The sequence below is a fragment of the Salvelinus fontinalis genome, chromosome 7 (genome assembly GCF_029448725.1).
Source record: "Salvelinus fontinalis isolate EN_2023a chromosome 7, ASM2944872v1, whole genome shotgun sequence".
Taxonomy (NCBI): Eukaryota; Metazoa; Chordata; class Actinopteri; order Salmoniformes; family Salmonidae; genus Salvelinus; species Salvelinus fontinalis.
Window position 1 is genome coordinate 64,560,183 of NC_074671.1, and position 13,887 is coordinate 64,574,069.

At 41.0% G+C, this 13,887-nt stretch overlaps 1 protein-coding gene across 2 annotated transcripts; it reads left to right on the forward strand.

Annotated features, from left to right (window-relative positions):
* Window positions 1-1,377: 1,377 nt before the first annotated feature.
* On the forward strand, window positions 1,378-11,543 carry LOC129860205 (zinc finger protein 239-like). Of its 2 annotated transcripts, XM_055930595.1 has the most exons (4): window positions 1,829-2,205; window positions 4,017-4,105; window positions 4,700-4,948; window positions 9,055-11,543. In XM_055930595.1, the coding sequence occupies exons 3-4, from the start codon at window positions 4,846-4,848 to the stop codon at window positions 10,005-10,007; spliced, it is 1,056 nt and encodes a 351-aa protein (XP_055786570.1). In that variant the 5' UTR covers window positions 1,829-2,205; window positions 4,017-4,105; window positions 4,700-4,845; the 3' UTR covers window positions 10,008-11,543. The 2 variants fall into 2 exon arrangements, with proteins under 2 accessions (XP_055786569.1, XP_055786570.1); XM_055930594.1 differs by lacking the exons at window positions 1,829-2,205; window positions 4,017-4,105 and adding an exon at window positions 1,378-1,477.
* The last annotated feature ends 2,344 nt before the right edge of the window (window positions 11,544-13,887 follow it).

Genomic DNA, 13,887 nt, shown 5'->3' on the forward strand with positions numbered 1-13,887 from the left:
AATAACCTACAATAAGTCTATGTTTAATCACAAAATAGATTCACACCTAGCTTACTTACAAAGCAAGCACTGTACATCGCACTGTGTCCTCATGTACTGCATGGATATAGGGAAAATATACCTATCCTGTTCAGCTGCCGGATGGTAGACTCAGCGATCAGACAAACCCTCATAGTTATCCACCTGCTTCTCCCGGTTTGCCGCCTTTGGACTCCAGCATTATTCCGTCTCCTGAACGATTGAAATCTGACATGCGCAAACGTTATAAAAGTTACACTAATGACACTCACCATAAACGACACCGCCCATACTCGCGCACCCCACGGTAGCTGTTGCAATCATTAGCAAGCTAACGTTACTAGGTAGTTGTGCAGGTTAATGTTAAATTTTGCCAGGTATTACCTAACCTACCAGAATTAATCCTACCCGATGGTCCTACCTGGGGTGGTTGTAAAGGTGGCTGCACTTGGCTGGTTGCACTTGGCAAAACTCAAAAAGCGGTCTCTCATGTTTTCAAGGTTCGACATGACTTAGACGTTTGTTGGTGATGATGAATGAGAAGTTTTTCATATAGTGATTGGCCAACATTTGCATATAGTTTACATATTGTTATTTGACGCGTCAAATAGTGTTATTTAACAGTTGATCTTTTTGACACGCAAAGTCCCAAACGGCGTTTCATAGTTGTGAGGTCAGAACGCTTGAATCAACCCTACTCCTCCGCCAGAGCGTCCAGTGTGGCTCTGAACGCTCCGAGAGCGATACGAACTGACATTCTGACAACGCTCTGAATTTACGAACGCCCAAGCACACTCTGGCACTCCAGAATGAATTTAAGATCACACCCATCATTTACAAACAAGGTATCTATGTTTAGTGAGTCCGCCAGATCAGATGCGGTAGGGATGCGTGAATTGAATTTTTTTTCCTGACCTGCTAATCATTCAACATGTAACGAGTACTTTTGGGTGTCAGGGAAATGTATGGAGTAGAAAGTACCTTATTTTCTTTAGGAATGTAGTGGAGTAAAAGTAGAAGTTGTCAAAAATATCAAAAGTAAAGTACATATACCCCAAAAAACGACTTATGTACAAATATTTTAAGTACTACATAAGTAGTTTGCACCACTGATTGCAGGGAATACTGACTGAAGATGTTCCTCCCTACGAGGCCCATGAGAATGTGTAGAGATGTGATTTGAATAGGACTGTGACTGAAGGAGTGGGATGTTTTTATTTATCTATTTTTGTATTTTGTTTTGATGTCGTTGCTTCCGCAATGGACATGTTTTATTTCTACAGTTTACCAACGGCAGGTGGCGGTAGACACATTATATCTGTGCACATGTCAGTATACCAGAGAAGAAGATGACGCTGTTGTACTGTTGTTGTGGGGAACAGGAAGTTCCGGGTAGAAACGACAGAACTGTGCTGTTGTGTCGATAGGGGTTGTGTCCGTTTCAGATGTATCATTGTAGGTATGTAATAGCACGCTTAAAATGTCTAATATCGACATAATATATAACATGCTAGGTAACAAATCAGTCAAGGTATTATCACGTTTGGTAAAGGTTTTAATTGTATGTGTTATTTTGGGGTCAAACCGATTGAGTGAAGAACGTTATTTAAAAGATTTTACAAGTCACATAGCTAGACTTTGGGTTTATCTGAGTGTATGTACATAATTTCGTCAAAGTAATTTCCTAAAGATTCCACTTATTTGAGTTAGTTTTTACATGTTCTTGGTTTTGTGTAAAATGTTGTTTAGGAGCTGGTAAATAGCCTCGTCCGAACCGTCCTGATCTCGCGAGTTTACATACACTGTTTCGTTAATGTAAGTTCGCGAGATCAGGATAGTTCGGACGAGGCTAGTCAAATGGCGGCGTCAACGGTTTCGGTCGTCTCTAGGTGTTTGCTCGTGGTGAAATGGCGACACGAGGCTGTGTGATGGAGTGTTAAAATAGAGGGAAGCGAACTGATTGGGAGAGAGAGGCTAACTGCATGGAATGGCGTCGATTAATGCGGATGAATCGGAGCACGTATCAAACTCATTCCATGGAGGACCAAGTGTCTGCGGGTTTTCGCTCCACCCGTGTACTTGATTAATGAATTAAGGTCACTAATTAGAAAGGAACTCCCATCCGATTGTCTAGGTTTTAATTGAAAGGAAACAAATAAAACCCGCGGAGACTCGGTCCTCAATGGAGTGAGTTTGACACCCCTGAAACAATGGAAATGGAGAGAGTTTGAGAAGCAACAGCTGTGCTGGAATGCGATCAATGTGGGGGACATTTCTGATGATATGGAGCGGGAGGATGAGGGTCTAGAATGTGAATGGTCTGTAGTGGAAAGACATAGGAAGAACAGAGATAATGATACTGGAAGCAGTGGTGCATGTAGTATAGAAACTAAAGAGGCCCAAGGTAGGGAGCTAGAGTAGTAATGTGTCACAGTGGAAAGTTGGGATGGTGTTTGAGGAGACCACAGGGCCTCATTTACACCCTATCTGATTAACCAAGGCCATAAAAAAAGAGGTGAAGTTAAACTGGGCCTCATCTGTGTAAATGAGAACTTGTTCTCAACTAGCCTACCTGGTTAAATAAAGGTGAAATAAAACATTTTAAATGGTAGATTATTAATATCTTGTGCTAGTCAGGTTCAGCAAGGGAAGATTCTTCAATTGGAAAATCATAATGGGACGAAGCTCAGAAGCCATGCTAAATTGAAGGGAGTAATCTGAGGTCCCAATATCTATGTCCATGGATGATATTGTTAACGAACATGTGAAGGAGACAGAGTGGTTGAAGCCTAAAGGTTGATCAGTAGGAAAGAGGGTTAAAAAAGTGAAAGCTTATCGGTGCTGTTGAGGTTTGAGAAGGTTTTGTCTGGAAAAGTACAGAATAGGATTCCTTAGCTTCAATGTCAGAGAATTTGACCCAGCCTCATCAATCAACCAATCAAATGTATTTATAAAGCCCTTCTTACATCAGCTGATGTCACAAAGTGCTTTACAGAAACCCAGCCTAAAACCCCAAACAGCAAGGTGTAGAAGCACCGTGGCTAGGAAAACCTCTCTAGAAAGGCCAGAACCTAGGAAGAAACCTTGAGAGGAACCAGGCTATGAGGGGTGGCCAGACCTCTTCTGGCTGGAGATTATAACAGAACATGGCCAAGATGTTCAAATGTTCATAGATGACAAGCAGTGTCAAATAATAATAATCACAGTGGTTGTCGAGGGTGCAACAGGTCAGCACCTCAGGAGTAAATGTCAGTTGGCTTTTCATAGCCGATCTTTCAGAGTATCTCTACCTCTCCTGCTGTCTCTAGATAGTTGAAAACAGCACGTCTGGTGAACAGTTCAGGCTTCCATAGCCGCAGGCAGAACAGTTGAAACTGGAGCAGCAACGGAGAATCATGACAGTGTTTTTAAATGCCAAAGAATGGAACATGTAGCTGTTGAGTGAAAAGATGTGCCAAGTGGCTGGTCCTGTAGTAAGAGGACCTACTGTCAGACTGATGGAGCTTCCATGGCTGGTCACGTAGTAAGAGGACCTACTGTCAGACTGATGGAGCTTCCATGGCTGGTCCCGTAGTAAGAGGACCTACTGTCAGAACTGGTCTTTCTACTTGTCCTGACATGGTTTCGAGGGCTGTTCAGAAATCTTGCGCCCATAAATGCGCTGTGACAAAGGATACTTTAATATTGAATAATATGTACTTCATAGCTTTCATTGGTAAGGTTATCAACAACTTGGATTGTGTAAAGCAGAAATACCAGGTTTAAAGTTATCTTGTAAACTACAGCAGAGTTGTTGGGGGTAACAGATGTTACTGTCGGTATGGTTTTTGATAAGCTGGATAACATGGGGGTGGATTGTCTCAGCATGATATAGACCCCAATGTTTGCAAACACAGAAAGGGATCTATTTATAAAGTTTATTGGGGGTGTGGGAGGGTTTTTGTGGAAGGGGAGGGTGTGGTAGAAGTTAATAAGGATTTCTTGGTTTATTTTCTTAGTACAGAATTAGACAGACATGGACCTTAAACGTTTGTTTGTGGACCACCATGATACCATAGGAGGTCTGCATCAACGGACTTCGGTGCAGGTAGTGCCTCATCAGAGAGAGAACATTTCAGTTGCTCTACAGTTTTGAAGCTGAATGTAATGATTATCCGTTTTTTACATGTGTACTAATATTCAGACACATTCAGTTGTTTCTATATTTATCTATAATTCAGGGTTTGCACAAGGGGCTTAAAGTAAATAAATATTAGCGCTTGAAAAAAGTACTTGAAAGTCCTTGAATTTGACTTGGCACTGTACGATCCCTGATAATTGTTACTATGGTGTGAACGGGAAATACAATTGTTTTTTTGTGATTGAAATAATACAGTGAAGACAAGGTTATTCATAAAATGTTTACATAGTACTGCCTACAACATTCTGCAACCTTGTACTAAATGGTTTTTGAGTCATTTATGTCAATTTAGGAAATCGACTATAGATTAAGTGCATTTATGTTGTGCAATTTAAAATGTGTACTTTGTCTAATGTGAATGAATGTTTTGTCAATGTTTAGCTACCTGATCTACTGAAATTAGATAATTGAACAAGAAAAAAGAGAAAATATTTTTACAGAATAAAGTGCCAGAACTGTCAAGAAAACAACTTTTGTGTCCGTTTTTCTTTATTACTACAGGCCGACCCAGATTAAGTCTGAGGCCGGTAACATCAACAGTGAGGACAAACCCAGCCTGCCTCTCTCCTTCCACACTGAGTCCAAACCTACAGTCACTGGGTCCTGATTGTGACAGTGGAGCCCAGTTTGCACTGCAGGATCCAGAGATGGCATCAGCGAAGCTGGGGGACTGCAGTCAAACACTGGAGCTGAATGTCAACATTAAAGATGAAGAAGAGGAGGAGAAGATTGGGACAACTGTTAGTCATGGTAAGAGCAGGTTTTCTCTATAAGTTATCTTCATAAATTAGACCTCCATAAGTTATGACCAGTCTATTGCTAGGTTGAATTCTGTAATTCTGACATCACACATCCCTGAACAACTCAAGACTTCACAGCGAGGCAAAACTTTGTAAAACTTGTGATGCCTGCCTTTGCCCACACATTGTCTGAAGAACGTTGAAAATGTTTAATACCCTCAATCACCAAGTTAGGCATACCTCATTTCAAAATAGGCCATGACATCATCACTGTCAATATTGAATTATAATTCTTTGCGTTTTACCAGTGAAATGACCAAGCTGTTTCTGCATGCCAATCGTTCGATCTCAATCAATTTCATGGGAATATGCATTTACATTTTCTTTAATTACTGTTTGGTTAGCAAATTAGAGCAGATGGTGTTAAATTTGTAGACTTCCTGTATTTTGTTTTAATCAAAGCACATTCTGCCTAATGGCGCACGCTGTTGAGTTTGGGACAATTCAGCAAACCATCCTAAAATCTCGTAAGAAATTAGGTGTTTTGTTGTAACAGTAATGTTATGCTATAATATTTGGTTATGTGGACTACTAATTAATCATTAGGTGATCGTCCAAGACATCTTTATCGTCCAGAGGTCTACCTTTACTAAACAAACACCATTGTGGCGGCTCATCGCTCTTGCAGCACTACGCCCCTGCAGTCTGCTGCACAGAACTAGTGATTGATGCTCACCTAGCCTACTCTTTTGTCTCACACAACATTTGTGATGCAGAAACGAGAACATGTTTGGCTGTTTTTATGGAAATCTGGGAATATTTGTCCAAGGAAACATTTCTGGTTGGTCTCAAGGAATGTCACACAGGGAGACTTTTTAAAACAGGATTGAGTGAAGTAGCAGCTAATGCTCATGGAGAGCCTCACAATTATTATTATTAACCTTTATTTAACTAGGCAAGTCAGTTAAGAACAAATTATTATTTACAATGACGGCCTACACCGGCCAAACCCGGACAACACTTGGCCAATTGTGTGCCGCCCTATGGGACTCCTAATCACGGCCAGTTGTGATACAGCCTGGAATCTAACCAGGGTGTCTGTAGTGACGCCTCTAGCACTGAGATGCAGTGCCTTAGACCGCTGCGCCACTCGGGAGCTCATAAGTTTGATGAAATTCCATCATCTTTCAGTCTAATAGGGATATTTATTTCCTTTTGTAGCTCTTCACCAGCTTCTTGTATGTTTATTGTACATAAATATAAACACAACATGCAACAATTTCAAAGATTTTTCTGAGTTACAGTTCATATAAGGGGCGGCAGGTAGCCTGGTGGTTAGAGCGTTGGGCCAGTAACCGAAAGGTTGCTGGATCGAATCCCTGAGTGACAAGGTAAAAATCAGTTTTTCTGCCCCTGAACAATGCAGTTAACCCACTGTTCCCCGGAAGGCCATCATTGTTATTAAGAATTGTTCTTAACTGACTTGCCTAGTTAAATTAAGGTTCAATGTAATAAAAAATATATAATAAGGACATCAGTCAATTGATATGAATTAGGCCCTGACTCTCTTCTCTGTAAACATCAATGATGTCGCTCTTGCTGCTGGTGAGTCTCTGATCCACCTCTACGCAGACGACACCATTCTGTATACTTCTGGCCCCTCTTTGGTCACTGTGTTAACAACCCTCCAGGCGAGCTTCAATGCCATACAACTCTCCTTCCGTGGCCTCCAATTGCTCTTAAATACAAGTAAAACTAAATGCATGCTCTTCAACCGATCGCTGCCTGCACCTGCCCGCCTATCCAACATCACTACTCTGGACGGCTCTGACTTAGAATATGTGGACAACTACAAATACCTAGGTGTCTGGTTAGACTGTATGGTGGTGGGTGTAGGGTGGTGCTTGGAATCATTGTTCTTCCTCTGTTACCCATGGTTACCTGGAAGGAAACACATGCTGTCATCATTGCTTTGCACAAAAAGGGCTTCACAGGCAAGGATATTGCAGCCAGTAAGATTGCACCTAAGTCAACCATTTATCGGATCTTAAAGACCTTCGAGGAGAGCGGTTCAATTGTTGTGAAGAAGGCTTCAGGGCGCCCAAGAAAGTCCAGCAAGTGCCAGGACCGTCTCCTAAAGTTGATTCAGCTGTGGGATCGGGGCACCATCAGTACAGAGCTTGTTCAGGAATGGGAGCTGGCAGGTGTGAGTATCTGCACGCACAGTGAGGCAAAGACTTTTGGAGGATGGCCTGGTGTCAAGAAGGACAGCAAAGAAGCCACTTCTCTCCAGGAAAACATCAGGGACAGACTGATATTCTGCAAAAGGTACAGGGATTGGACTGCTGAGGACTCGGGTAAAGTCATTTTCTCTGATGAATCCCCTTTCAGATTGTTTGGGGCATCCGGAAAAAAGCTTGTCCAGAGAAGACAAGGTGAGCGCTACCATCAGTCCTGTGTCATGCCAACAGTAAAGCATCCTGAGACTATTCATGTGTGGGGTTGCTTCTCAGCCAAGGGAGTGGGCTCACTCACAATTTTGCCTAAGAACACAGCCATGAATAAAGAATGGTACCAACACATCCTCCGAGAGCAACTTCTCCCAACCATCCAGGAACAGTTTGGTGACGAACAATGCCTTTTCCAGCATGATGGAGCACCTTGCCATAAGGAAAAAGTGATAACTAAGTGGCTCGGGGAACAAAACATGGATATTTTGGGTCCATGGCTAGGAAACTCCCCAGACCTTAATCCCATTGAGAACTTGTGGTCAATCCACAAGAGGCGGGTGGACAAACAAAAACCCACAAATTCTGACAAACTCCAAGCATTGATTATGGAAGCATGGGCTGCCATCAGTCAGGATGTGGCCCAGAAGTTAATTGACAGCATGCCAGGGCAGATTGCAGAGGTCTTGAAAAAGAAGGGTCAACACTGCAAATATTGACTCTTTGCATAAGCTTCATGTAATTGTCAATTAAAGCCTTTGCCACTTATGAAATGCTTGTAATTATACTTCAGCATTCCATAGTAACATCTGGCAAAAATATCTAAAGACACTGAAGCAGGAAACTTTGTAGCTAGGCATAACTGTCCTCTCCATGTTCAGCTGGAATTTAGCCTGAAAAGGATTTGAGAAATATGATATAGGTCTACGTCTCCTTTTGCGCTGCACAGAATATCAGATCTCAACAACGATTGGAGAAGTGATGAACATAACCAGTAGACTACCACATCCTGATGATTTATATCTCATACATATATATTTAATATTTTACATATCAAGTTGTAGAAACATCTCAAGGATGATCAATGGAAACAGGATGCATCTGAGCTCAATTCAAAAGTTTGGGGTCACTTAACACCAGTCTCAACGTCAACAGTGAAGAGGTGACTTGGATAAACTTGGATTAGCTAACACAACATGCCTTTGGATCACAGGAGTGATGGTTGCTGATAACGGGCCTATTAAGATATTCCATTAAAACAATCATACGTTTCCAGCTACAATAGTAATTTACAACAATAGCAATGTCTACACTGTATTTCTGATCAATTTCATGTTATTTTAATGGTGGCCAAAAAACGGTGCTTTTCTTTCAAAACAAGGACATTTCTAATTGAGCCCAAACTTTTGAATAGTAGTGTATTTTATTTTTTATCTTTCTTTTTTAACCTTTATTTAACTAGGCAAGTTAGTTAAGAACAAATTCTTATTTTCAATGACGGCCTAGGAACAGTGGGTTAACGGCCTTGTTCAGGGGCAGAACCACAGATTTTTACCTTGTCAGCTCGGGGATTCAATCTTGCAACATTTCGGTTACTAGTCCAATGCTCTAACCACTATGCTACCTGTCACCCGGTACAGCCAGAAGTGGACTGGTCACTGCTCTGAGCCTGGTTCCTCTAGGTTTCTTCCTAGGTTCCTGCTTTCTAGGGAGTTTTTTGTGGCCACTGTGCTTCTACATCTGCATTGCTTGCTCTTTGGGGATTTTAGGCTGGGTTTCTGTTAAGCACTTTGTGACAACTACTGATGTAAAAAGGGCTTCATAAAATACATTTTACTGACATGTATATCACACCAACTGACTGGTTCTTCTGATGTTGTTCACACAGGAGACCATTTTGAGACATGCTCTACATCCAGAGAGCAACAGCAGGAAGATCACAGAGCTAAGAGGTCTCATCACTGCCCACATTGTGAGGAGACTTTCCCATTTCTATCAAAGCTAAAAATACACCTAAAGATACACACAGGAGAGAAGCCTTACTCCTGCTCTGATTGTGGGAAGAGTTTCTCTCAAAAGGCCAGCTTAAAAACACACCAACGTATACATACGGGAGAGAAGCCTTACTCCTGCCCTGACTGTGGGGATAGTTTCTCTCAAAAGACCAACTTAAAAACACACCAACGTATACATACAGGAGAGAAGCCTTACTACTGCCCTGACTGTGGGGAGAGATTCTCTCAAAAGGCCAGCTTAAAAACACACCAACAAATACATACAGGAGAGAAGCCTTACTCCTGCTTTGATTGTGGGAAGAGTTTCTCTAAAAAGACCAACTTAAAAACACACCAACGTATACATACAGGAGAGAAGCCTTACGTCTGCTTTGACTGTGGAAAATGCTTCACAACGTCAACTCATCTAAAAGTTCATCAGAGAACACACACAGGAGAGAAGCCTTTCTTCTGCCCTGACTGTGGAACTAGTTTCTCTCTGCTTTCCAACTTAAAAAGACATGAACGTATACATACAGGAGAGAAGCCTTACTCCTGCTCTGACTGTGTAAAATATTTCTCCCGATTGGGTACCTTGAAATCACATGAACGTATACATACAGGAGAGAAGCCTTTCTCCTGCTCTGACTGTGTAAAATATTTCTCCCGATTGGGTACCTTGAAATCACATGAACGTATACATACAAGAGAGATGCCATACTCCTGCTCATACTGTGGAAAATGTTTAAAAACATTAAATGAGCTAAAGGTTCATCAGAGAACACACGCAGGAGAGAAGCCTTATTCCTGCTCTGTGGAGGGGTGGGCGTGTAAGTCAAACGTCTAGCCAAAGGCTGTGTGTTTGAATCTCATCAAGGAGGACTTTAGCATTTTAGCTAATTAGCAACTTTGCAACTACTTACTACTTTTTAGCTATGTTAGCATGTTAGCTAACCTTTCCCCTAAACCAATTTAACTCTACCTTAAACTCCTTACCCCTAATCAAGCTAATGTTAGCAACAACAAATTGGCATTCGTAACATTTCATACATATTACAAGTTCGGAGACATATTGTATGAATAGCAATGCGTAAAATAACATATACAAATTGTAATTCGTAACATTTGATAAGTCCTACAAGTCGTATTATACTGAACAACAATCTAAACACAACAATTTCAAAGATTTACAGTTTGTATAAGGAAAGCAGTCAATTGAAATAAATAAACGAGGCCCTAATCTATGGATTTCACATGACTGGGCCGGGGCTCAGCCATGGATGGGACTTGGGAGGGCATAGGCCCACTTGGGAGCCAGGCCCAGCCAATCAGCATGAGTTTTTCCCCACAAAAGGTCTTTATTACAGACAGAAATACTACTCAGCCCCCTCCCAGACAATCCTAAAGGTGAAGAGGTCCTGGGCTGCCGTGGTTACATGTGATCTGCAGTTGTGAGGCCGGTTGGATGTACTGGCAAATTCTCTAAAAGGGTGTTAGAGGTGGCTTATGGTAGAGATATAAATATTGAGTTCTCTGCCAACAGCTCTGGTGGACATTCCTGCAGTCATCATGAGAATTGCACATTCCCTAAACTTGAGACATCTGTGACATTGTGTTGTGTGGCCTTTTATTGTCCCCCAGCACAAGATTATCTTGACAAAGGCTGAAATGCTCACTAACAGGGATATAAACAAATGTGTTAACAACATTTGAGAGAAATAACCTTTTTGTGCAAATGGAACATTTCTGGAATTTTTTACTTCTGTTCATGAAACTAACACTTTACATGTTTCGTTTAAATTTTTGTTCATCTTATATTGGTAGGCCAATGTAATGTAACATACTAAATGGAATGGCACGGATATTTTTGTAACATATAATAAATTTTGCTCTGAGACCAGGTTGTCCCTCTGCAGTATTCTGTGGAAATGAGTTAGTAGACACTTCTTTTTTACCTTTATCTAACTAGGCAAGTCAGTTAAGAACAAATTCTTATTTACAATGATGGCCTAGGAACAGTGGGTTAACTGCCTTCTTCAGAGGCAGAACAACAGAGTTTTACCTTGTCAGCTCGGTGATTTGATCTAGCAACCTTTTGGTTACTGGCCCAATGCTCTAACCACGAGGCTACCTTCCGCCCCTAACATGTATCAGGTATAGATGGTGTGATGATCATTTTTCACCACTAGTTTTGGGGGATTATTTTACAACTTTATTTAATGATACACAGTTTATGAAATGAATCCATGTGTTTATTAATTGTCTTTAAAACTAGAGGAGTTATTTTAGTTACTGATCATGAATGTGTTTGGATAACTGCATTGAAGCAAACTTGATTGATCTGCCAATGAAAAATAAAGTTACATGAATATGTACTGGTCAACCTCTTCTTCTCTTTAGTATTCAGTTCTTCATATTAGATCTGACAGTATGAATGGTTCTTATGGTTGTATTCAGTTCTTCATATTAGATCTGACAGTATGAATGGTTCTTATGGGCTGAGTGCCGGGAGTGTTTTTGTATGACTACAGTCAGGAGTTCTCTCTGTCCCTGTTATGTCACCAGCACATTAAGTACATTCGTCTTACGATACCCAGGTGAGACAACCACATATCACAGTAAATACATTTCTCCTCAATTAGTCAGTGTCACATTATTATTATTTGTATTTTGGGGGGGTACTCTTTAAAGACGTAGGGTTTCCGAACTTTTCGGGCAGATGGTCAGGGACTCTGCTGTCGTAGCATCAGAGGGAATCATGTCAACATCATACTTTCAAAATCTGAGCTAGCAGTCATTTTCATGAATCAAGTCGACAATCTACTGGCAAATCCTTTATAACTTTTGTCATATGAAGTGAAATAATGAGAAATTATAGATTAAACGTATCGGTTCTCATCGGCCGTTGGACATAAACATTACAAAACAATTTGGAAATTGCAAATTTCTGCAACCATTAGCCTGCTATTCAGTGGAGTGGCTGTGTGGTCCCAAGTCTAAGATTAAGGGGCTCTTTTCCTAGTTTAAAATTGTAAACATTCAACATTGGCCTTACTGTCAATGAAGTTTGATTTGTGCCACGCTCAAAACAACTTAACTCGGTACCGCAAAATCTGACTTGAGTGAGTTCAAGACAACTGGGAACTTGGGGATAAACGAGCTACGACTGAGAAAATACGTTTTGAACTCATTCAACTCGGAATTGTAAATTGGGAACTCGGGCCTCTTTCTACAGCTATGACCTGAAGATCACTGACGTCATCATGATTCCATTTTTCTCTTTGAGTTCCCAGTTGTCTTGAAAGCACTATAAATCCAGAGAAAGCCAGACTTTGATGACAAAATATGCCCACGAAGGACTGCCGCACCACCTTCCTGTTCAAGTGAGCACAACACAACAAGGTGAGTGCACCAATTTGTAAGTCGCTCTGGATAAGAGCGTCTGCTAAATGACTTAAATGTAAATGTAAGTCCAAAAATGTTTTGTATGCTGCTGCATAAATGATGTAACATGCCAGGGAGATGTGTATACTGTAGCTAAGAAAGTAATACTAAGTGTATATTGTGTAGTAAGATGTTAGTATTTTCACCTCTTCATTTTGCCTACTGTTCTGACTTGGTGGTTCACATGTAGCCTATAACCTGTTTTTGAGAAATGTAATAATTGAATATTGTAAGATTTTTAATTGTCTGCATATATGCCCCTTTATTTATCCTACAGTTCTGACTTGTACATATCAATTGACAGTAGAAACCACATTTGTTTAAGCAAGTCAGCCATGTATTTTTTTTAAATGAGGCTGAATGAATTGTTTCGTTGCCAGACAAGGCTCCGCTGATAGCCAGGTGTAGCAGTGGTAAGTTGTTTGGACTATGCTTTTCGGTCAGCTTTATGTAACAGTTTGTCGGCACCCTTTCTCACCGTTATAGTGCAATTAATGTATTGTTTAGTAATGTGTTGTGTAGTGGCTTTGCTGGCATGCATCCCACTTGTTTAGTTTTTATTTAATCTTTATTTAACTAGTCAAGTCAGTTAAAAATAAATTCTTACTTACAATGACGGCCTATCCCGGCCAAACCCGTACGATGCTGGCCCAATCACGGTCAGATGTGATTTAGCCTGGATTCGAACCAGGGACTGTAGTGGTGCCTCTTGCACTGAGATGCAGTGCCTTAGACCACTGCGCCACTCAGGAGCCCTTAAAAGGTTTGCGCCCAACGTGGGACAGGAGTTTGACGGCACAAGCGGGGAGCCCAGCCAACAGAGATTTGAGAAATGTTTTGGTTCTCTTCCCCAGATCTGTGCATCGCCACAAACCTGTCTAGAAGCTCGACGGACAATTCCTTTGATTTCATTGCTTGGTTTTTGCTCTGACATGCACTGTCAATTGTGGGACCTTATATATACAGGTGTGTTCCTTTTCCAATCATGTCCAATCATTTGAATTTACCACATGTGGACTCCAGTCAAGTTGTAGAAACATCTCAAGGATGATCAATGGAAACAGGATGCACTTGAGCTCAATTTGGAGTCTCAGAGCAAAGGGTCTGAATACTTACCAAATAAGGTATAGATTTGCTAAAATTTCTAAAAACCTTTTCGGTTTATCATTATGGGCTATTGTGTTTATATTGACGAGGAAAAAAATGCATTTAATCAATTTTCGAATAAGGCTGTAACGTAACAAAATGTGGAAAAAGTCAAGGGCTCTTATATACTGCCCTGT